Source organism: Pan paniscus, chromosome 22, assembly GCF_029289425.2.
Source record: "Pan paniscus chromosome 22, NHGRI_mPanPan1-v2.0_pri, whole genome shotgun sequence".
In the NCBI taxonomy this organism is placed as follows: domain Eukaryota; kingdom Metazoa; phylum Chordata; class Mammalia; order Primates; family Hominidae; genus Pan; species Pan paniscus.
Genome location: NC_073271.2, coordinates 37,442,797 through 37,466,991, shown reverse-complemented (window position 1 = coordinate 37,466,991; position 24,195 = coordinate 37,442,797). Strand labels below are relative to the sequence as shown.

At 51.7% G+C, this 24,195-nt stretch overlaps 1 protein-coding gene across 8 annotated transcripts in view; it reads right to left on the bottom strand.

Moving 5' to 3' along the window:
• Positions 1-23,920, bottom strand: part of MX2 (MX dynamin like GTPase 2) — a 47,659-nt gene extending 23,739 nt beyond the window's left edge. The window contains exons 1-7 of one of the 8 annotated variants that reach the window (XM_063601290.1): positions 23,804-23,829; positions 22,486-22,606; positions 18,679-19,027; positions 8,743-9,062; positions 7,917-8,109; positions 5,649-5,783; positions 3,234-3,388 (exon numbers count right to left, since the gene is read on the bottom strand). In XM_063601290.1, the coding sequence (XP_063457360.1) occupies positions 3,234-3,388; positions 5,649-5,783; positions 7,917-8,109; positions 8,743-8,991 (732 nt within the window). In that variant the 5' untranslated portion in view covers positions 8,992-9,062; positions 18,679-19,027; positions 22,486-22,606; positions 23,804-23,829. Of the gene's footprint in view, positions 1-3,233; positions 3,389-5,648; positions 5,784-7,916; positions 8,110-8,742; positions 9,063-15,510; positions 16,078-16,610; positions 16,756-18,678; positions 19,731-22,485; positions 22,607-23,803 lie in introns of those variants that run through there. The other 7 variants (XM_055105146.2, XM_055105147.2, XM_003823906.4 and 4 more) reach the window with 7 other exon arrangements.
• Positions 23,921-24,195: the final 275 nt, after the last annotated feature.

Sequence of the window (24,195 nt, the reverse complement as noted above, 5' to 3'; positions counted from 1 at the left end):
TCTCTATTCCCTGAGGCACCACAATATTAAAATTAGGCCAATTAATAGCTCTATAGTGGCCTCTAAATAGAGTGGCTGCATTAGTCTGTTCTCACACTGCTCATAAAGACATACCAGAGACAGCGAAATTTGTACAGAAAAAGAGGTCTAACGGACTTACAGTTCCACATGGCTGGGGAGGCCTCAGAAGCATGATGGAAGGGAGGAGCAAAGGCACGTCTTACATAGCAGCAGTCAAGAGAGCGTGTGCAGGGGAACTGCCCTTCATAAAACCATTAGATCTCATGAGACATATTCACTAGTAAGAGAACAGCACGGGAAAGACCTGCCCACATGATTCAATTACCTCCCACCAGGTCCCTCCCACGACACGTGGGGATTATGGAAGCTACAATTCAAGATGAGATTTGGGTGGGGACACAGCCAAGCCATCAGTGGCCTTCCTTCAACTAAAAGGAAAAGTTGCATGTTTCTTACTTTAAATTAAAAGCTAGAAATGATTGAGTTTAGTGAGAAAGGCATGTAAAGGCCAAAAGCTAAGCTTCTTGTGCCAACCCGTTAGCTAAGTGTTGAATACAAAGGAAAAATTCTTGAAAGAAATTAGAAGTGCTACTCCAGTAAACACATGGATGATAAGACAGTGAGACAGGGAAGGAGACACACACTCACACTCACACTCACAGAAGGCCACTTGCAGGTTTATATACTCCATGTTAACAGGGATGGGGCATAAAATAACATTTATTCTTCCTGTTCTATCTTGACAATTTCAATAACAAAATCCCTTTGTAATGATTTAAGCAAGAATTAAAGAAACAAAAGAAACTTAAGGTAGGGCATTTTATTCCTAATTAGTTTTTTTAATTTTTTTTTTTTTTTTTTTTTTTTTGAGACAGAATCTCACTCTGTGGCCCAGGCTGGAGTCCAGTGGCACGATCTTGGCTTACTGCAACCTCTGCCTCCCAGGTTCAAGCCTCAGCCTCCCAAGTAGCTGGGACCTAATTAATTTTTATAAAACACTTGTTCACTTGGCAGTGTTTTCATATACTGCCACCCTTTCAGATAGAATTCTTTTTGGTCACCAGGTCAAGGCTTGATAACTGAGCACACTGTACAACGTGCATCATAACTCACTGTTAGGGATTAACCAGTCCCATAGGGCACGTGGCTGTAATTATGAGCTGATAATTAGAAGTAAAAGAATGTAGAGAAACAAAGCCCTTTAGAAATCTGAAACATAAATGAAAAGCTTAGAGAGACCGCACACATTTTTCCCCCAATATTTACAACAACGGAAAAATTTTGCCATCTCAACCAACTTGCTTTTGATGAAATTGTTTGAGATCAAACTGTCTCAGACCAAATCATGTGTATCCTCTGTAGAGGAGAAGATGGAGTGGCAGGAGGAAGCTGCATGTTCTGATCCCACCTGTATTAGTCCGTTCTCACACAGCTATAAAGAACACTACCTGAGACTGGGTAATTATAAAGGAAAGAGGTTTAACTGACTCGCAGTTCCACGGGCTTAACAGGAAGCATGGCTAGGAGGCCTCAGGAAACTTACAATCATGGGGGAGGGCCAAGGGGGAGCAGGCACCTTCTTCACAAGGCGGCAGGAGGGAATGTGTGTGAGAACAAGAAGGTGCCACACTTTAAAGCCACCAGCTCTCATAAGAACTCCCTCAATCACAAGAACGGCATGGGGGAAAATGCCCCCATGATCCTATCACCTCCCACCTGGTCCCTCCCTTGACATGTGGGGATTACAATTTGAGATGAGATTTGGGTGGGGACACAGAGCCAAACCATATCACCACCCAAGGATCTTTTGCAGTCTCTAGGAAATCCCATAACTTGATGGATGAATCAGCCACCCTCCTAGGAGGGCTAAGAAATATGGAATTCATCACTTAACTCAGCAAGTGATACGAGCTAATTTCCCTGCTCTTAGAGAGACAGAGAATGGCGATTTGGATGTTGAGGAAGATCACTAACCAAGATTTTGCCCCAAACAGCAGAGCTAGTGAAGACCCCACCCAGGAGGCTCTTAGGGCTGCCACCCCTTAATTTGGTTGTGGTTGGGTTGTCAACCCTGCCACTGTCTCCCACAAAACGAGCCAGGAAAGTGGCCTCAGTTCTAGCAAAGGAGGGCCTCATCTCCCCAGCCTTCCCCTGCCCTGGCATCGACTCTGTCTCCTTCATTTCCACATGAGCTGGCTTGCCAAAGCATGACAGGGCTGGTCCGGGGACTGGCCTAACCCAAACAGGGTGTGCACAAGTTTTCCTGGACCACATTTGATTCAGGCACCTGAGTGAGGACTATGTTTTCAGGCAACCTCAGGTTTATTTATTTATTTATTTTTGAGACAGAGTCTCTCTCTGTCACTCAGGCTGGAGTGCAGTGGCACAACCATGGCTCACTGCAGCCTTGACCTCCTGGGCTCAGGTGGTCCTAGCACCTCAGCCTCCCAAGTAGCTGGAACCCCAGGCATGTACCACTGCACTCGGCTAATTTTGTTTATATTTTGCAGAGACAGGGTCTCACTATGTTGCCCATGCTGGTCTAGAACTTCTGGCCTCAAGTGATCCTCCTGCCTTGGCCTCCCAAAGTGTTGGGATTACAGGCATGCGCCACCGTGCCTGGCCTCATGTTTAGATGGGTAGGTTGTTGGCAGAGAAGCCACAGCCCTGCTGTTGGCTGATGTGTGTCCTTAATGCCCGGTCGCCCTCCCTCACCCCTGTGCCTCTCCTGCCCAGATCAGGACCACAGTCCGTGTTCTGACTTATGTAACATTCATTTTTTAAAATATTGCCAAAATGGACAGATTTCATGTAAAAATCCAAATTTCTGCCCGCTTTTGACTATCAGCACTTTTTAAAAATATTGCCAAAATGGACAGATTTCATGTAAAAATCCAAATTTCTGCCCGCTTTTGACTATCAGCACAACTGATCACAACTGATCACACCGGGCTCACAGTCCTGAATGACTGGGCAGGGCGTACACTATCCCAAATGCCTGCCAGTCCCCTGGAGTCCAACTCTCTTTTTTCTGTGACTTGTCAAGCCCAAGTCAGAACCTGGGCATGAGGCCCCCACCTGGGTGGGTCTTACCTGAGACTCCATCCTCATCCCTCAGTGTAAAGGCTCCAGGAGGTACACCAGGACCCTGGGGACCTCTGACCCTTCCCCCACTTCAGCAGAGCCCAATCCCAAATTCCAGAAGGGCTCACCTGCAGTCCGATGTCTCGGGGCTGGTTGTCCACAGCCACCCTGGTGATGCCGGGAAGGTCAATGATGGTCAGGTCTGGAACGTCAGGGGAGGTGATCTCCAGGCTGATGAGCTCATGGCTGATGCCCCGGCCATTCCCGGCCATGACGTTCTGGGCTATGGAGGCCAGGAGGGGAGAAACCCAGAGCCCTCATTAATGATCCCTGTGAGGAAGCAGTTCCTGAAGGTAATGACTGCTTCTTTCCAGGGTATGAGAGCTTCAGTAGGTCCCTGGTGTTTAGAAAACATTTCAGAGAAGCCTGCAGAGGGATCTCAGAAGCCACCAAGATGGCTGTTTAATATGTAGGTGCACAGACCTACACTTTCCAAAAGACAAGAAGAAAAGATTCTGGTATGTTAGCTATGGGACTGCGGATGGGTTCTGTTCTCTTTCTTCCTGCTTTTTAGCATTTTCCAGTGAGTGCTGTGGTGGTTTTAAAATATGTCCACAAATCCTTCAACATTCCTCCCTCCAAAAGCGCCCAGTCTATTGGCTGGACATAGGGGCTTGTTTCTAATGAATACATGCAGTGGAGGTGATGGTGTGTGACTAGTTCCTAAATGCATCATGGCTTCCTCCTTGATTCCTTTTGGATGACTAGCCCTAGGGGAAGCTGGCTGCCATGTCACAGGGACACTAAGTAGCTATGGAGAAGTCCATAAGGTAAGGAAGTATGGCCTCCTGCCAACTGCTTTAGTGAAGATTGCCAGATGGTTTTCCAAAGTCGTTGCACCAACTTACATTCCCACCAGCAGTGGAGGGGGTTCCAAGATGCTATTCTAAAGATGTCTTGTCTTGGGTTTGCTCGCTATTCATTCTTTTTTTTTTTTTTTTTTTTTTTTTTGAGACAGAGTCTCGCTGTGTCGCCCAGGCTAGAGTGCAGTGGCACGATCTCGGCTCACTGAAAGCTCTGCCTTTCAGGTTCATGCCATTCTCCTGCCTCAGCCTCCTAAGTAGCTGGGACTACAGGTGCCTGCCACCGCGCCCGGCTAATTTTTTGTATTTTTAGAAGAGACGGGGTTTCACCATGTTAGCCAGGATGGTCTTGATCTCCTGACCTCGTGATCCGCCTGCCTTGGCCTCCCAAAGTGCTGGGATTACAGGCTTGAGCTACCGCGCCTGGCCCTAACTATTCATTCTTACCCAAAACTTTGACCAAGCCTGCACATATGGTGTGCTGTTGGTCTGCTAGAGACAGCTGTTCTGGCCCTGCCCCACAGAGCTCACAGCTGGCGAGACTCCAGACAGATGTCAACGAACATTGCAAGATGTCCTGGGAGCACCACAGTAGCTGTGGTGGGCACAGCTGGGGTGCAGACCTTTTGCAATTTGAAGTTAGGAAACTTGCTAATTGAGGGTATCCAGCAGCTTCTGTTTTAGAGGGGTGAACACTGAAATTGGGGTGAAGACCTCTCTATTTGGGAAGGGATTCCTCCAGAAAGCCATTTGATCCAGGCAGACAGGGGTTCTGTGGGAAAGGGCTGAGCCCACAGGGTCGTCTAAAGGGCCCTCGCTCAGACACTGAGTTTGCTATCCAGTAATGCAAAAGGCCTTCCTTGGACTTAGTTCCTCCCTGCAGGGAGTCTTAGTACATTCAGGATTGTTTTTCCATCTATCCTGGCTGAGTCCAGGACAGGCTGTGCAGGCAGGATAGGGGAGAAGCCTTTAGGGAGGTTGAGAGGCTCCAGTGCCTGGGGCAGGCAGGGCTGTGCACTCCAAGGGACGTAACCACCAGGGCCCCTCAGGGGAGAAGTGTGTGGACTCCAGGAGCAACTGAGCCTTTTCTGATCAGCCATGGCCAAGAACAAGCATTGGGAAACTTGTTCCACAGCTGGGTGAGCTGGGTCTGCATTTGGAGGGGGTGCTGGGAGGAAAGGTGGCCACAGGGTGGCTGGCCAGGGTTAGAGCTGAACTTCAGGAAGACAAGCCATGGTTGTGACAGCTGGGGTGGGACCAGGGGTCCTGCAGCAGCATTTCCAAAGGGGGCGCAGGTGACCTGAGATCCAAAGATCGAATAGGGATTGGGCAGGTGAAGGGGAGAAACCTGGAAGGAAGAGAGGGCCAGTACCCTGTGGAGTAGAAAAAGCCTGGGGTCGGGGGGAGGGGGAGAGGACAGGCAAGGCCAGCCACGTGGGCTGCAGGCTGCTAAGGGAAGCCACCAGAGGGTCCTCAGCATGGGATGGCTCAATGAGAGGGGACCTGGACAAGGACCTGGAGGGATGGTGGAGGTGACAGCAATGGGTTCAGCCCCATGCGGGAGCACATGGGGCTAGGAGCTGAGTGGTCACTGTGGGGGTGATTTGAGGAAGAGGAGAAGGAGCCGAGGAAGTGAGAGGAGCGGCTGCCAGATCTGAACTCAGAATGACGTGGGCCCACCTTTGTGTATCTCTTTCTCCACCTGGCCAGGGTCCTGCAGCTCTAGCTCGGTGTTCCGGTAGCTGATCCTTCCGGCCCATGCCTCACAGGGCTGCTTTTTCAGTTTCAGCACCAGCGGACACCTGGTTACGATTCCTGAGCGAGAGGTTCCCCAAACATCCTCAGTTTCCTTTTAAAGAAGTGGCACTGGGCCCTTCGCTCCCAGAACCTGCCCTGCTGTCCCCAAAGGCCTCGTCTGCACTTTCTGGCTCTCCCTGGGGCCTGGTAGTAGGTGAGGGGGTCTGGATTGAGCAGATGCAAAGGGGCACAGGGCCCTGGGAGGTGCTGCTGTCCTTGGGAAGTGTTCGCTGCCGGAGTAAGCACCCTGAGCTCCGATGGACATGAGCAAGTGGGGTTAGCCACAGTCCTCACCACAGCCACAGCCCCCACCACACTGCCCTGGAAGTGATGGAGGCAGATGCTGGGGCTCCGGTACATGTCCAGGCTCCCCGTCTTCCTGCGGCTGGAGTCAGCATGTCGGGTGTCTGCCCCAGGCCCTGTAATTGTCCCGGTGGGCAGCCCTGGTTAGTGTGGGGGGTGGGGGATGGCAGGAATGTGGAGCAGTGAGACCCATCCAGGGGCCATGGAACCCCTCTCAAGGAGTGGGAAGAAGGTGGTGAAAGCCTGGAGGAGAAGCCGGACATCCCGAAGGAGGAGCAAGGGGAATCCTGATAGTGCCCTTTGAGGCAGGATCCTCCGATGCTACTGAACCCAGGAAAGGTGGGAGCGGTGCTGAGTTCCTTGGGGTGGGGGCCCTCACGCTCCTGCCGTGAAGCCCTATGAACCCGCGACCTTTGTCCCGTGCCCTATAGGGAGGTATTGTCCCGTCTTCCAACTATGGGACTCACCCAGGGTCCTGTGCCTGCCCTCTGGCATTCAGACTCTCCACCCCGTAGTCTCACTGCCCCAAATGCTGAACCCAGAGCACGGAGAAGGACTGGCCATCCCACACCCTTACTCTCTCCTGCCTTGTGCCCAGGCTGATGGCCATCTTACGGGACACGCTGGGTAAAGGACCAGGCTGCAGGTGGCAGCAGGGAGGCCAGGGGAGGGGCACTCTCCCAGGCTCACCGTGGCTTTGCGGTTGCTGCAGGGGGCTGTGCAGGGTCCGGACAGCCCTCCAGCAGCCCCACCTTGCTCTGGGCAACCTTGGAGAAACCATCAGATGCCTCCCGGCCACCCCAGCATTCTGGTTGGGTTGACAAGTAAGCAGCAGTGGCAGGAGAGGGGAGCCAGGGAGGAGAAGGAGCTGGGCGCTCTCTGCTGCCGCTGCACCTGCCAGGGCCCCTGCATGCTGCTCCTTCTAGGGTTCTGGAAGCTGCTCCCCTTCCTGTCCCACCCCCTTCTTGCTGGCTTCCCTATGCCCTGCTTACCTAAAAACTCCTTTCTAAACGCTCTCCAGTACCCACTCTGAGGGTACCGCCTTTATCATTTTCCTTTATAATTATTTTATTAAATTATAAATGTACAACAGCTTCTTCACTCTAAACAGACTTTTAAAAGTTTTTGTTCAAGGAAAAGGTGTCTCATATCATGATCCTAAATAAGAGGTTTTCAAAACATTGAGACAATTCTTTAAGAAGGCTTCGCCTGTCACCTAAAACTTATCAACTTATCAAAGAAATGCTTCTACATTCTTACAAAGACCACTAGGAAGAGGTGGCAAGGTCCCTGCACCTGACTGACACACGGGCAGTGAAAGCTATTTAAACATGTATAGGGAATCCAGCCCCCTGCCACCAGGCCTGAGAAGCTGCCCTCCTAGGGCCCTCCCAGCGGCCTGTCTCTCCCAGCAGCCTGTCTCTCCCAGTTTCCTGTCTCTCCTAGTGATCTGTCTCTCCCAGCGGCCTGTCTCCCAACGGCCTGTCCCTCCCAGCAGCCTGTCTCTCCCAATGGTCTGTCTCCCAGTGGCCTCTCTCCCAGTGGTCTGTCTCTCCCAGCAGTCTATCTCTCCCAGCAGCCTGTCTCTCCCAATGGTCTGTCTCTCCCAGTGACCTGTCTCTCCCAGCAACGTGTCTCTCCCAGCAGCCTGTCTCCCAGAGGCCTGTCTCCCAGCGGCCTGTCTCTCCCAGTGGCCTGTCTCTCTCAGCGGCCTCCCTCCCAGCGTCCTGTCTTTCCCAGCTCTCTCACCCAGCAGCCTGTCTCTAAAACCTCTTGGTGCCTGGGGAAGCTTTGTGGCTTACAGGTGGCGCTGCTTGCTGTGGAGGGAAGGTGGTCCGTTGAACTTACCGCTGCCTCTGGGAAGCGCGACTCCTGACAGTGCCTCCAGCACAGAGCTCTTGCCCGAGCTCTGGTCCCCGATGACGGCGATGGCTGGCAGGGCCAGGTCCTGCTCCACACCCAGAGCCCGCAGGGAGTCGATGAGGTCGATGCAGGGGCGCACCTTCTGCTCGTACTGGCTGTACAGGTTGTTCTCGGGCCCCTGGAGAAGGCAGAACAGATGCCACTGCCTTGACCCCTGATAGGGTCCCTGGTGTCACGGAGATGTGTGGCAGAGTTTGTGCGGCTATGATGTTAGGTTGGGTTGCAGACAGGAGTTGAGAAGGTGGATGGAGGGGTGCTGCTGCTTTCAGGGGCCCTTCTGTTCTGTTCCTATTGAGGCCTCACAGGGGCAGATGCTGGGAGGATTTGGCTGCAGGTGGGCAGGGTGTGCCTCCCGGGGAGGGGCTGGGAGCACTGAGCCAGGAAGAAGTTCCAAGAGGCAGAGACTCCAGCCAGAGGGAGGAGAGGCTCTGGGTCGGGGGGCTGCAGAGCTGGGGAGGGTGGCAAGTGGGTGGGCTGGCAATGTGATGGCTGCAGGGGAGGCTGAAAGAAAAGCTCCAGGAAGGGGACCCCCGCACACAGAAGCCCCAGACCCACGTCGCAGCAGCCCGTTGCTGCAGGAGAGTCTGTGTACATTCCTGGTACTTGTTGGGCGTGACCAGGAGAGCTGGAGACATCAGCTGTGCCGGAGGAGCAGACTGGCTGGTTCTATTATTGTGGTGGGCTTACATGACAGCCCTCTGCACCGGCAGCCAGAATGCACCCTTTCTGAACGTCCCTGCACCGGGCTTACCTTTGCCCTTGGTTGGCTCCTGTTTCCTGGCAGTGGCTGATTGTTCAAAGTGAGAAAGTTGAAGTCCTTGGCGAGGAAAGCAGCGTCCTTCTCCGCCCCCTGCCAGTTTGGAGGAAACATCATTTGTGGTGGCACTGTGCCGAATGGCGGTGGCTGTTGCTGGAAGGAATTCATTTCTTTTTTCAGGTATTTTCGAGAAGAAAATTGACTTCTCCTCCGGTAGGGCCAAGGCTTGTGGGCCTTAGACATGTGCTGTCTCCCTGTCAGAGCTGGGGGATGCTTTCTCTGCTACTTGGCACCTCCAATCTTCCTGACAAGCTCTGCAAAGACACAAGAGGGAGAGCAGCCCACAGGTCACCAGAAGTCCTCCCTGAGGTGGCACTTTTGCCAACCCCTCCTCACCCCACCCTACAACCTACCCCCTACACACAGATGCAGAGACCAGGGGTCCAGTGCAGGGCCCCTGTCTGCAGGAGGGGCTCTTGGCAGCCACAGAGCACAAGTGGATTTCTACCGGCCGGGGCTTGGGGAACGGGGGCAGTGGACCCCACATTCCCAGTAGAGTCTCAATGTTCCTTTGCTACTTGTAGTTGTTGTTGTTGTTGAGACAGGGTCTTACTCTGTCACCCAGTGGAGGAGTGTAGTGGTGCAATCAGGACTCACTGCAGCCTCAACCTCCCTGGACTCAAGCAGTCCCCCTGCCTCAGCTTACCGAGTAGTTGGGACTAGAGGCATGCACCACCATGCCCAGCTAGTTTTTTTTGTGTGTGTATTTTTTATAGAGATGGGTTTTTGCCATGTTGCTCAGGCTGGTCTCAAACTCCTGAGCTCAAGCAATCCGTCCGCCTCAGCATCCCAAAGTGCTGGGAATATAGTCGTGAGCCACCACACCCAGTCTCCTTTGTCACTTCTGATGGTCTGTGTCATCTATGGCATCAGGTCTCTGTGGCTCAGCACCAGGCAGGAGAACCATTAGGTGTGCAGAGATGACAGGCAGCACCTCCTGGGCCTGCTGGAAGCCAGACCTGGCCTCACACCTGGGCTTGGCCAGGCACCAGGGGAGTGTCGGAGAAGCAGGTGTTGGGCCCCAGTTCTCAGGCTGTGGCCTGCACTCAGATGAGGGCAGCACCATGCTGAGACATACATTTAAGCTTCACAACAAGCCTATGCATTTGGCCCTTATCTGGATTTTCAGGGTCAAGAAACTGACATCCGGGAGGGCCAATGACGCCTAAGCCAGGACTCAGAGCTGGGCCTGTGCTCCAGGCAGGAGCCCCCCACACTCTGGATCACACTGTATCCCCCTTTCCTCTAGTAGTAAGGTGGATCTAGGAGGCTGAATGGTGTCCCCACAGTCCCCCCAAAATTTATGTTCACCTGGAACCTGGGAACATGACTTTTTTTTTGGAAAAAGACTCTTTGCAGATATAATTAAGGTGAAGATTTTGAGATGAGATCATCCTGGATTTAGATGGGCCCTAAATCTCATCACAGGTGTCCTTATCAGAGACAGGCAGAGGGAGATTTGGGACATGGAGACACACAGGGAGAAGGGCCTGTGAAGACAGAGGCAGAGACTGCAGTGCTGCAGCCCAGGCCAGGGAATGCCAAGGCCTCTGCCACAGCCACCAGGAGCTGGGGCGAGAGCACAGATTCCCCCTGGGGCCTCCAGAAGGAACCAGCTCTGCCGACACCTTGATCTGGGACTTCCAGCCTCCAGGGCTGTGAGAGAACCAATGTGTGTTGTCTAAGCCACCCAGTCTGTGGTCTTTTGCCATGGCAGCCTCAGCAGACTCATACAAGGGTACGACTCTGAATGTGCCAGGCACTTTCCACCACGTGGTTATTGTGGTGATCAAGTCAGACCAAGCCCTCACTCCTGGCACACCATCCTAGCAGGGAAATGCCAAAACAAATATACCAACCAACCAGGCTCCAGGTGACAAGGGAGTGTCTGGAGAAAGACAGGTGGTGGGCTGGAGATTCTGGGGCGAGGGTAACTTGGGTGCCCACTGGAGGGTGTGCCTGGGAATGGGCAGAGGAGCAAGGCTTGGAGGAAGTGGGGACCAGCCTCTCCCACATAGGAAATGCATGTGCAAAGGTCCTGAGGTCAGAATGAGCTCAGGGAATAGGAAGATGGTCAGTGTGACTGGTGTAAAAGAGGGAGGAAAAAGGCTTGCAAGATGTGGGCAGAGGTCTTGCATTGTGTGTGGGTGTGAGGGAGGCCTTTGGAGGGTTCTGAGCTGGAGAGTGGTGTGATGGGCACCCTTGAAGATAAGGAGACCAGGTACAATAAAGGACACAGCCATGGACCAGGAAGGGCATGAAGAAGAGGTAAGGTTTACACACAGCCAGAGTGCTGGGGCTTTGGGACAGTTGGGCCAGGCCACAGGACTCAGGCTCTGTACAACTGAATCTCATGCGTCCAGAGTTTCTCCCTCGAGCAACCTGCCACATCTGCTACCTGCGACACCTGCCGGCTTTCAGCATGGCAGCCTGGAGAAGTGGGAAGCTAGCCCCTGGGGCAACCTCCCATCCTGAGGTGGGACAACTGGGGACAACTTCCTCCTTCTCCCACCTCTCAGATGGACATGCTTCCATGTGGCTCGTTAGAAGGTCCACGTAGGATGGAGCCCAGTCATCCTCATGGGGTCTGCTGTCGGGGCCTTCCCCGTCCCTGCTCACCAGCCCAGACCCTACTCCTGCCGCCCGGGATCCCAAAGCCATGCACAAGCCTCTATGGAGGCTCCACTCGGCGAGGGGCAGGGCGGGACTAGACCAAGGCAGAGTGTCCTCCACAGGCAGGTGGCAGCACCATCTCCCTAAGACAAGGCCCACAATCCGGGTTTAGGATAAAGAATTAGAAAGTAGGGTTGGGGCCGTCCAGCACAAGGGCTGTGCATGGGACCCGGGGACCCGGAGCATGTGCTGAAATCTCTTTGGGTGTCAGTTTTCACATCTAGAAAATGGGGCTGACCGTTCCTCCTGAGGATGTGGGAGGGTTCCGTACTATTACTTACATCTTATAAGCACTTGTGGCTCAAAGACAGAGTGCTGGTACCAACACTGTCACGTGTGGCTGTCATGTGTGGCGCTGGTCTCTGTGGAGGGGACACTAGGCTTCTCACCATCCCCTTTCTTGGGAGGGCAGGGCTGCTGCGCCTGCTCAGGCTGAGAGCAGGGACTGCGCTATGCAGGAGGCGTGCTCAGTGAGTGTGTGGAGCCTGTCCCAGGGCTGGTTCCCGCCTGCTGTTTAGGAGGGGGTGCAGTACAGCCATGGAGGCCCGGCTGGGAGGACACCTGCCTGTCTCTGTCTGGCTTTTTTTTTTTTTTTTTTAAGTTTGAGAGTCTGGGAAAGCAAGGCCTGCTTGAGGTTTGGTGCCTAGCTCTCTTTCTGTCTTTGAAGTCCTCCCTTCTCCTGGGGGGCTCCAAAAGACAAACCCAGGGGCAACACCCTTTTGGAAACAATGGCAAAGGGGGTGGTGAGAGCCGACTGGATTCTGGATGCTTTGAAGTCATGGTCAACAAGTCAGCTAATGGCTGGCTGTGGGGCTGAAGGGCAGAGGGGAGTTGGGGAGAGCAGGAAGATCTGTGGCCAGAGCAGCTGGAGGGGGAGCCACACAACTCCAAAGGGCCTCGGGCTGGAGACTGCCTGGAGCCTGGAGGGCCCTGGCAGGCATGGGCTTCCAGGACTCCCTCATCCTAATGACCACTCCAACCCCTGCTCTCCAGTGCCTACTCCCAACAAGGCACAGAGAGGGTGTGGCTCACCCAAAGTCACATCATGCATTGGTGACAGCCGGGGCTCCTGGGCCTGGCAGACACCCCCCTTGCCACACCCAATTTATCTGCCTCAGCTCCATGGCTCCCCTGGTTGGGTTCCTTGCTCTCTCTGAGCCGCAGTTCCTGAGTCAATGGGAGTCTTCATCCACTCTGTAAACATTCATTGCGTGCCTGCTGTGTGCCAGGCTCTGGACACCCAGCCGGGAGACACTGCCACCTTTTTTGGTGCTAAGGATCTGATGGGGGAGGCAACAGTCAAAAGCTGCATTCCCACCATCTGCACGATATCTTTCCTGATGGATTCTGCCTGTTTCCTGTCTCCCCAGCTGCAATAAGGCCCCAGGGGGGCAGGGATTTTTACCTGTTTTTTTTTTTTCACATCTGTACCTGCAGCCCAAAGTACCTGGCATACAGTAGGAGCTTACTAAAGGCTGTGGAGGAAAAAACAATAAAAATGGCGAAAGCATTTCCTGCGTAGGAAACTGTCATGCACCCATCAAAATGTTCTATCTCTTCATGTGAGCTATTTCCCAGTGGCTAAGCTGTAGTCCTGACTTCAAGTCACATTATTTTAAGAGATAAAACAGTAAACATTTATACCAAGAATAGATAAGATGGGCATTTGGAGCTGCTTATGATTTGGGGATGCTACGGAAGCACAGAGGATTTATGATACCTGTGATTGTCCACATCAAAAATGAGTAAGGGATCAGTAACTTATTAGAAGCTACCCAATATCCAAAGGAGGTATGAGATACTAAAGTAGAAGCTTTTAGTTGAGAAGCCATGCCAGAAGTCAAGGGCGATGTCCTTACTGACTTCATGTTAAAAAAATAGCTTTAAATACTCTATTAAGAGTTCTAAAATAGTAACTGACATCTATCCACCAAACTTTCAGAAAGAAAATTGGATCCATTTATAATTGACTCATAATAATCGATGCAAACTTCTGACAAGTAATATTGGCAATCTCAAAAATAGTTTCTTAATAAAGATGGAATCTGGTCATCTCAGAACACCTGCCCGTGAGTGCCATGAGCCTTCCTAGCTAAATTACTCCATAATTGTTTGCATCATGGAAAAGGTAAATTAAGTTTTACATGCAATGCATATTGGTCAGGAAATTTTCTGGAATTGGCCCAGGAAGTGGTAGAGTCATATCTCATCTGCAACCAATATAACCCAGGCAAGACTGTAAAGGTGAGACAGGATTCAGAGCCATGGGTTCATGATTGCAAGTGTACCTCTTGCTAGACTTTCTATTCTCAGCATGGACAATACCTATCTTCCTATCAAAAGATTATAGACTTACTGTCCTGGAGGGTCCTTCTTCTAACACAGACACTTCACTGTCTGAATCACCCTCAGTGTTCGCAAAATACAAAATCAATCATACACTGAAGCTGCAATTCCCTAACTATAAAAAACCCTCCATCTCTCTGGGCTTTGAGTTTTGCCACCAGCTTTACTGGCCGTGCGGTCTTGGCCTCTATCTGTAAGCAGAAGATGTGGCCCACCCAAAGTCACATCATGCATTGGTGACAGCCGGGGCTCCTGGGCCTGGCAGACACCCCCCTTGCCACACCCAATTTATCTGCCTCAGCTCCTTAAGGAGCTGCTTAAGGAGTAAGCAGAAGATTACTCCTTAACTCCTAGGTCGAGGATATAATAGGCTATTGGCGTGACCGTCTCTGAGTGCTCACTTAGTCCAGCACCCCATGAGATCATAACCGGATGCTGTACATGACCAGGAGTAACTCCAGCAAGGCCTGGCTCTGCTCCATTTCATGTACGCAGTTAAGCATTGTCAAGGATTAGCCTCACACACCAAGTCTCGTGCCCAAAGGAAATGCCAGCCAGAGGAAATGTCGGTCAGACTTTTCGGACCTCCAGCCTGGTGTGGGTCCGCTGGAAGAGACCTCAAGGCAAAAACTTTTCAGACCTCTTTGGAAGGAGCCATTTCAGGTCCTCCTAGCAAATGCCAGGGCAGTCAAGATCCAAGGTGTTGACCCAAGTACTCAAGAGTCAGTAGAAACAGGCAACAAACCCAGACCAATGGATCAGCTCAAATGACCTCAAACCAAGACTAACCACAAAAGCCTCCAGATGCAAAAACTAAGAGCTATGGACCAAGCAGTCGGCTTTGGGAGTGGACAGCTTCACTCGAGATGACGAGACCAGATAATGATTGAACTTCTTATGACTCCCCACCACAGTGGATTTCTTTGTGTGTATTTTTAAACATTATACTCATGGCTATTCTCTCTTTTTCAGGATCAGATTTCAATCCTGCAACCACGTTTTCTAATTTACTTGTTTTTGTCTTCTTCCTCCCTCCTTCAGACCAAAACACGTTTTCTCCTAACCCACCCTAAGAATGACTCAGCAGTCCATTTGGAAATCTTGCCTCTTGCTGGATCTGCCACCCATTTCCAACTCCAGGAACCACACAAATCGTGAGCATTCCCCTACTGAATTCCACGCCATACATTTTCCAACACATAATTCCAACACATAATTACCTTAAGATCCATAGAATAAGTATTCTTATGCCCAGACACACATAGGCTGCCATAATCACTCCTACCATAAAACACAACCCGCATGGCCGGGGTCTGGGGGAAATGACCCTGCCTCCTATATGGCCACCCTGATGCTTTTCACATCCCTTTAGATCTCTCAATTTCACTAAAGGCAGTGTTACCACATACTTACATTTCCCATGAACAGATTTTTGCTTCCAACTCTTCTCCACTCACGAAATACAATTATACAAACAATAGAACCATTTGCAAGAGAAATATGCATGAAGAAAAATGTCCACGTGCAGGAAGGCAAGACTGTTAAGTTGCCACAGAAGTGGTCATCGCCGTTTGCTGAAACAGAGCTCGTGGGAAACTTTTCTCTCCGAACAACCCCACTTCTCTCCGAACAACCCCACACCGCCCCACTCCAACGGTGCCATGGGAGGGCCCCTTTCCTTACATGGTGCCAATGCACCCCCATGCTGGCCTGAGGACCGTCATCGTACTTCGGGGGCTCCTAGCGATACAATCGCAGGATTCAGCTCCTCTCCTGTCCCATTTCCTCTGCTCTTCACCCCTTTCGCAGAAGTAGCTTTGCTGGAAGTGTTAGAGCCGCAGGTTCCAACAATTAACTTGAAGGTCTTTAACCGTGGTGGTGGTTCCTGACTTACTTACGGCCATCACAGGCTTATCCCTTGCTCTGGGTGGAATGACACAGCCCAGGAAAAGAACCTTTATCCACCTGCCATGGTGGGACGGACGACCATCCAGCTCTGGGCCACGCAAGTCGTGGGCGGAGCTCTGGGGAACACTTCCTGTTGCTTTGCTACCCTCGTCGAGTCTAGCAAAACAATCTCCATATGCAAACACTGGCTTTCCAAATTAGAGAGCAGAGCTTGGAATCTTTTCTGGCTAAAGGCAGGCTGAGGGGGACGCGGGCTTCCTGGAAGTTCCCCGACTTTGCTGATGGGACTGTCCCCTGCTTGCTGCACAGCCACGGCGGGGCGGGAGCGGGGGCGGGGGCGGGGGGCAGGGGTGCGGCGGGCAGGGAGGTCCCTGCTATTGTGGAGGGAGGAGAGTGACTGATTGCAAGGCTCTGTGCTGGATGCGGCATCATTCCCCATGCAGGGTGGCCCTGGCTTCTACCGAAGGTGGCTGCTGAGAGCGCCCTGCAGGAAGGCCCCAGGGGCACCAGAGTCCCAGAGCAGCACCTCACTTCTCGGGAATACCCCTTCCAGAAACCCTGAGGCCAGCCCAGCACTCCCACCTGCTGGCCCAGCAGCTCTCAGCGGCTTTCCTCCCTTGGGACAGAGACTGCTTACACTGCTGGGCTCAAAAACCTGCCCCATGCCCCGGCCAGCCTCATCCCCAGATGTCACCCTGTGATGACCTGGACTGCCCTCTCTGCAGTGGAATCTTCACTCGGACCCTCTGTCTCAGCGTGTCCTAATGAGCTCTTGCCCAGTCTTGCATCCTCCCCGCGCAGCCTCAGAGGGGCGGATCTTCCAGCAGAGCCAGCGGCTCCTGGGCTCAGCAGCCCCACCTGGGGTCCCTACTCACTGGGAGGAAAGACCATGGTTGTGTGAATGGCCCCGCCGCCGCTCAGCCTTCAGCTCCTGTTCTCCAGCCTGGCTCCCAGAGGTCCAGGTCCACAGGCCTCCTGCACCCCCCTCCTCCCATGGGGGCTGAAAGCACTTCCTGTTTTCAGAACTAGCCCTGGGTTCGTAAAACGTTTTCTGATGTGAAATCCTTGAAACCAGAAGGGCTAGGCAGCAATTTTATGGGATCACTGAGAGATGAGTCCATCTAAAGTTGGCACAAACAGCTCCTAGCCCTATGGAGACTTTCTCAGGGGGTACAGGAGGGCTTGGCCAGGACCCAGCAGCTCGGTGGGCCTGGTGGCACCCACCCTAGCAAGTGAGATCTCAGGTGGCCTCACTCCACCCATCTGTCTGGGAGGGAGCCTGGGACTCTGAACCCCTAGCCACAATATCCTTCAAAGGCTGAGAGCTGGAGCCAGCTGCCCTTGGTGACGAAGTCAGGGGTCCAGGAACAAAACCGAGTGCTGATGGGAGGTGATAACTCAGCCTCAACTTCTTCATCTCCATGGGAAGAAAGAACAAGGGAAAGGAGGGTTCCTTTTGTGAAGCCCAATATTCTTCATTTCATGTTCCTTTTAAAACATATTTAAAACTGTCGCCACCCTCACCCTCACCCTCATTTTCATGAAGGGCAGGTCTTGCTAAGCATATCATGAGCTGATTATTAAGTTTGAGAGGACAGGAGCTGGACACAGATTGCTCTGCAAAATAAAGGGGTGAACATGTATGAAGGTCGGAGGCAGGAGTGAGCCGTGGGGTGACATGTAGGGGATGAGAAGTCCCTCAGTCCCCCTCCCCATTGCAGTTTAGGGAGGATTTTCTGACACGGGCCTGTTGAGTAAGGAATGTAGGTTTCGGGTTGTCTGGTGTGTGCCTGGTGAACCATCTGTCTCCCCTACACAATCTTCAGAAATGGCTACAGTGTGTCTGTGTGAGTGGACTGTCTCGGGAGCCTGTCGGCTGGCTGGGTGCCCCTGCAGGCTCACGGAGACAACACGGAAGAGCCGGGTGACACATGGACAGGTGGGACTTGGGCTATGCACACAGGTAGGAGAGAATGAAAGTGGGGGGCTTAAGAGGCTTAGGGGTGCAGGCCTCTGCTTTCAGGAGCCACTGTACTGTGGGTTCCTCTCCAGGGCTTGGTCCCCACGTGGGAGCTTCCGCAGCCCAGTATAAATGCAGAGCATGGGAGCCGTGGACCTTGACTTGAAGAGAAAGTGCAAGTCTTGAGAGAGAGGAACTGAAAAACCAAGAAGACAGCTGGTGAGAGAAGAGGAGAAAAGAGAAGACGAGGCGGCTGTCAGGGTGCAGCAGACAGCCAAGTTAAGAGTTAAGACAAAGATGAGGAACAAGGTGAGGTCAGAATCCAGGAGGGAGCTACTGAGGGCCAGGTCGGGGGTGACGGATCCAAGGAAGGACAGCAAGGCCTTGATAAGATGCAGTGGACCCAGAGGAGAGGTGAGGCCAGCTGGCTCTGTACTGCTGAGCCGCAGGATTTGGAGTTGCTGTCAACTTCGAGGCTGCTGTTAAACCAGGGGGCTGCCAAATATTTTCAAGGGGTGACCAGGCCAGGAGTCTGAAGACTAAGAAGCATGCATTCTGGATAAATTGAAAATCGGTAAGAAAATAGGAGGGGATCCTTTTTTCTTAGAGGATCAAGCTTGGAAAGTCCCTCCTTCTGACTGAGAAAAAAAAGGGATTTGGTTTATTGCAGCTCCCACACTAGCAGGCTGCTTTGCATCTTCCAGTTTTAGCCATTGCCGGGTTCTGCATCAGACACTTTCCTATAACATTACCATCTTATTCAGGTTTCCCCGTAGAATCATTCACTGAAAAACAGCCACTTAACGTGGTCCTGCCTGCCTCCCAGGAGTGTCAAAAGAAAATGTGATCCCGTGGAAAAGGTCTCTGCTTTAAAAAAAAAAAAAAATTCACTCAAGAACATATCCATGGATTTATTTAATCTCCTTAATATGAAGAAATTATGTTAAGATTAGTCTCCTTAATAGGCAGTCACAACAAATTACCTTGCAGAAGTCCAAGCTAGTCAAATTCACTCTCCCGGTGAATCCAGGTGCTCCCTCTTGTTCAAGAGTGAGAGAGACAATGTCCTATCCTCCCTTAGCCTTGGCCGTGGGAGGCTGAGAGCCAAATGCTATGGTCAATCAGAGCGGCCCTTAGTTCTCACGTGATGTCATGTTCCTTGGTTCCTGTCCCCTGATTCTTGTTGGGTTTCATTCTTGTGTTACAGTTTTATGGTGGCGCTTTTGAAAACACCTCAGAGCAGGGTACGCAAGAGATAGTCTTTGTGGGTTGAGCGAGGAGTCCAGGGGGTGGGGGTTGCCATGTCAACAGTGAGCCACAGCTGGAGAGGCTCTGGAAGGGCAATGTTGGGACATATATATATCAGCATCAGGGTTTCTTGTGTAACAGGACAGGGTGCCGGGGTCAGACCAGGTTAGGAACCTAGAACTGGTTCCTGATAAGATAGAGAAAAACAAGGGACTCCACGCACAACACAGGGTGCCAGGGCTGAACAATACGGGGCTGAGGAAGACGGCTGGTCTTGTGCAGGGATCACTGAGGCTCTCCCAGGGAAGGGACTTCTCTTCTTCCCTTTCAATGGCAGGACCCAAAACATCTGAGAAGGACCTCTGCCTGCCCCAGTAGCTGGGATTACAAGCATGCACCACCACGCCCAGCTAATTTTGTATTTTTAGTAGAGATGAGGTTTCTCCATGTTGGTCAGGCTGGTCTCCAACTCCTGACCTCAGGTGATCCACCCGACTCGGCCTCCCAAAGTGTTAGGATTACAGGCGTGAGCCACTGTGCCTGGCTAAACCTCTTTTCTTTGTAAGTTACTCAGTCTCAGGTTTACCTCTATCGTGACACAAATGGACTAGCACACCAGTCATAGATCAGCCCCGTGAGTGATATACAGGTGCAAAAAGGGAATTCATCAAATCTATAAGACTATGTTCCCCAAACTGTGCACCTGGGGTATTTCAGCAAACTCACAGGCCACTGTGGGATCTTTAAGATTTCCCAGTGATACACAAAGGCAGCTGTTGGACACCACCCAGCCTACTATTACTGAGTTGTTTGGACCTACCTAATTAGTAAATAGAACTGCCAGGAACTTATTTTGGGTGGCGGGCACCATAAATGAACTACGGAACCACTCAGGGAAGCCCAAATGGAGAAAGGTTGAGAATCTCTGCTCTAAGAGCAAAGGCCGGAGGACCGGCAGATGCTGAAGCAGTGTGAGGGTGCACACGTGTGAGAGGCGAGCGGGGGCGACTGAGACAAATCCAGGCTGAGTGAGGAGGCAGGAGTGGGCTTCTGCGTGTCTGTGTCCAAATGTCCCCTTTTGGGGAACACTTCTGCACTGCTGGTGGGAGTGTAAATTAGTTCAGCCATGTGGAAAGCAGTCTGGTGACTCCTCAAAGAACTTAAACAGAATTACCATTCGACCCAGCAATCCCATTACTGCGTATGTACCCAAAGGAATAGAAATCATTCTACCGTAAAGACACATGCAGACGAATGTTCATGGCAGCACCGTTACAATAGCAAAGACATGGAATCAACTTAAATGGCCATCAATGGTAGACTGGATAAAAAAACGTGGTACATATACACTATGGAATACTATGCAACCATCAAAAAGAATGAGATCATGTCCTTTGCAGGAACATGGATGGAACTGGAGGCCATGATCCTAAGCAAACTAATCTAGTAACAGAAAACCAAATACCACATGTTCTCAATTATTAGTGGGAGCTAAACATTAAACACACACGGTCACAAAGAAGAGAACAAGAGACGCCTGGGCCTACTCAAGGGTAGAGGGTGGGAGGAAGGAGAGGAGCAAAAAACTATCCATTGGCTACTACGCTTATTACCTGAGTGATGAAATAATGTGTACACTAAACTCCCATGACACAATTTACCCATGTAACAAACCTGCACATGGACCCCTGAACCTAAAATAGAAGTTAAACAAACAAACAAACAAATTTTCCTTTTTTATAAGGATACCAGTCATATTGGATTAGGGCCCACCCTACTGGAAAACAACCTCATCTTTAATTACATCTGCAAAGACCCTATTTCCAACTAAGGTCACATTCAGAGGTTCTGAGGTTAGGATTTGAACATATACATTTGAGGGGTGTGATGGTTAATACTGAGTGTCAACTTGATTGGGTTGAAGGATGCAAAGTACTGATCCTGGGTGTGTCTGTGAGGTGTTGCCAAAGGAGATTATCATTTGAGTCAGTGGCTTGGAAAGGCAGATCCACCTTCAATCTAGGTGGGCACCATCTAATCAGCTGTCAGCAAAGCTAGAATATAAAGCAGGCCGAAAAATGTGAAAAGAGAGACTGGTTTAGCCTCCCAGCCTACATCTTTCTGCCGTGCTGGATGCTTCCTGCCCTCGAACATTGGACTCCAAGTTCTTCAGTTTTTGGGACTCACACTGGCTCCCCTTGCTTCTCAGGCTGCAGATTGCTTATTGTGGACCTTGTGATCCTGTAAATTCATACTTAGTAAACTTCCATATATATGTATATATTTATTTATTTATATTCCATTAGTTCTGTCCCTCTAGAGAACTCTGACTAATACAGGGGGCCTAGTTCAACCCATAACAGGTACGTAGTGACTGAAAGTAGTACAGCAAGAAAATCAGCCCACGGCCCCACTTCCTGCAGCGCTGCCCCACCCTATCCCTGTCCCGGTCCACGCTTGAGGAGCCGGTGCCTGTCCCCAATGCCCAGGATGTGCTTAGTCCATCTTCCACCAGGGTCCTCAGGAGCCTGGGAGTGTGGTGAAAAGGGCAGCCTGGTCACTGTATTGATTTCTATTGAGGGCTGGAAAAAAACTCCAAAAGTGCAAAGGGGAGGGAGTTTCCCTACATATGCTTAAAGCCATAACTTGGCAATTCCAGAGACCTTTGCAAAGAGAAATCCCTCTTTCCAGGCGCATCACTGGAGAGGAAGGCCCTGGGGGGTGAAGGCCCAGGAAGCTGGTGGTTACCCAGCTTAGGCAGCGCTGAGGTGAGGGAGTCCAGGCAGAGGTGGTCAGAAGTCGTGGTAAATTCATGACTGACACTCCCTGATGCCCCTGACGAAGGCAGAAGCCTCTGGCTCCAGAATGCTTTTGGGTCTATCATCCCCCCAAATTCTCAAGAGAGCCTGTCCTGCAGATGAGGAAACTGGGCCATGGGGAGATGCTGGAGGCCTTGTGGGGGCCCCAGCCCAGGGCTGGGAATCGGGTCTCCACTGCTGTCTCTGACCTGCACCTGACACTGCACCCCAGGGTGTTGAGATTGGAGGACAAGCACACACATTCCCTGCTGAGTTTGGAATTTTGACTGAGACTGCCAGGATCACGTAAACACCCCTGGGAAGGATGGAAATGGCTGTGCCGGACATGGTGGTTCCCGCTGAAGTCTAAGGCAAGCTGCGTCTCCCACACGGGCATAGCCACTATTGCTGGCTTGCAACCAGTCCGAGAGCTCTGCTGGGTCCTGGGCACCGGGGGCCACTCTGCTGTGTCCCTTTGCTCCAGTCCCAATGTCACTCGCATGGTGCAGGGTCATGGCTGACCAAGCACTGGCACTGAATGCGACCTTATCTCCCCGGGTTCACCTCCTTTCTTTTTAAGACCGCTTGTTTTTCACCCACTCAAAGATATATATTGAGCACTAAGTCCTTGAGATACATATCGAGTCAGGCAGACAAAGATCCCTGGGGGAGCTTGCATTCTAGGGCAGGGGCGAAACCTAAATAAAGCTCACATACATCCTGGCCAGACGCAGGGACTCACACCTGTAATCCCAATGCGTTGGGAGGCCGAGGCAGGAGGATCACTTGAGCCCGGAAGTTTAAGGCTGCAGTGAGCTATGATGGTACCATTGCACTCCAGCCTGGGAAACAGAGCAGGAAGACCCTGTCTCAAAAAAGAAAAAGAAAAAAAATTGCACATCCGAAGGGAGTCAAAAGTGCTTCAGGGGGTGGGGCGGGGGTGGGAAGTAGAGCAGAGTAAACGGAGGAGAGGGTGCGAGGAAAGATAGCTTGGAATCCTGATCTTTTTAAACAGCTAGAGACAACATTCTAAACACAAAATGAGAAAGAACAGTGTTCAAAAGGTGTCATCAAAGCCGAATGGGGTGGCTTACGCCTGTAATCCCAGTGCTTTGGGAGGTTGAGGCGTAAGGACTTCTTGAGCCAGTGAGTTTGAGACCAGCCTGGGCAACATAGAGAGCCCCTGTCTCTACAAAAAGAAATAAAATTAACCAGGTGTGGTGGTGCACACCTGTAGTCCCAGCTACTTGGGAGGCTGAGGTGGGAGGATCCCTTGAGCTTGAGACTGCAGTGAGCCATGATCACGCCACTGCACTCCAGCCTGGGGAACAGAACGAAAACTTCTCTCAAAAAAAGAAAAGAAAAAAAGAAAAAAAACGGCGTCATCAATACCACCATGTCTCCTTTCCGTTCTATATCAATTATAAAATGGACTTCAGCCCCCAGAGTGCAGGTGATCCAGGGTGCAGTGGTCCAGAGTGCTGGAGTTGGCCCCTACTGGCTGGGAACTGGCCACGGTGGGAGCATTCACACCATGAGAACGGAAGAGAATCGGCAAAAGCTAGAAATCAGGCACCACCCTCTGCCCTGCCCCGCCCCATGACAGCCAATTTCCCAGCATATCACCGTCACCAAGGTTACGTCACAGCATCACAAATACCACAAAAGAAGGAACATTTGAAACCCTCCGAGACGGCTTTTGGGGCACAAAGCTCCTTACTCAACCCCCAGACTTTGTAGGACACTGAGCAAAGCTGTCCTAAAAACCACCCCTTTGTGTCCACCCGACTTTTGGCCAGATCAGGATGGAGGCCACCCTGTCCCCAGGGCCAGCCACTTCCCCTCCAGAGCCTCTTTGTCTGTGCACAAGGCTACTGTGGGCTGGTGGCAACATGGGCCCTTTCTGCTCCTCACACCAGAATCTTATCTTTATGGCTCCTGCCTCCCAGCACAAGCCACATTCACCAAGCAGATGTCACGTCACTCAGGAAATATTTTTTAAACACGTATCTGCTGTGCATCAGACACAACGCAGCCCTCCCTGCACCGGCCCCGCTCTTACCGCTGCACGTTCAGGACGGAGAAATCATCTCTTCCCTTTCCTCCACTTCACTTTTATGTGGCATGTGAACCACTCCCTCCCCTGCTCCGTCATCAACAAACAGGGAGAGAAATGAAACTACTTGATCTGGCCACAGAAATGAAACTGAGTTATCAGCGTGCTCTCCAGATGACTCACAGAGTGGTCCTCAAACTCCAGCTGCATCCGAATCCTGGGAGAGCTGTGGAGACGGGGCGGCTGTCCCCCGACCCCCGCCAGAGAGTCTGATCTGTCAGGTCTGGGCTGGGCCTGAGAATCAGCATTGCTAACAGATTCCAGGGGAGGCTGGCATGGGGGCAGCTCAGAGTGGCTCAGTCACTGGAAGGTTCTGCCCTGACAGTGCCATCCAGTAC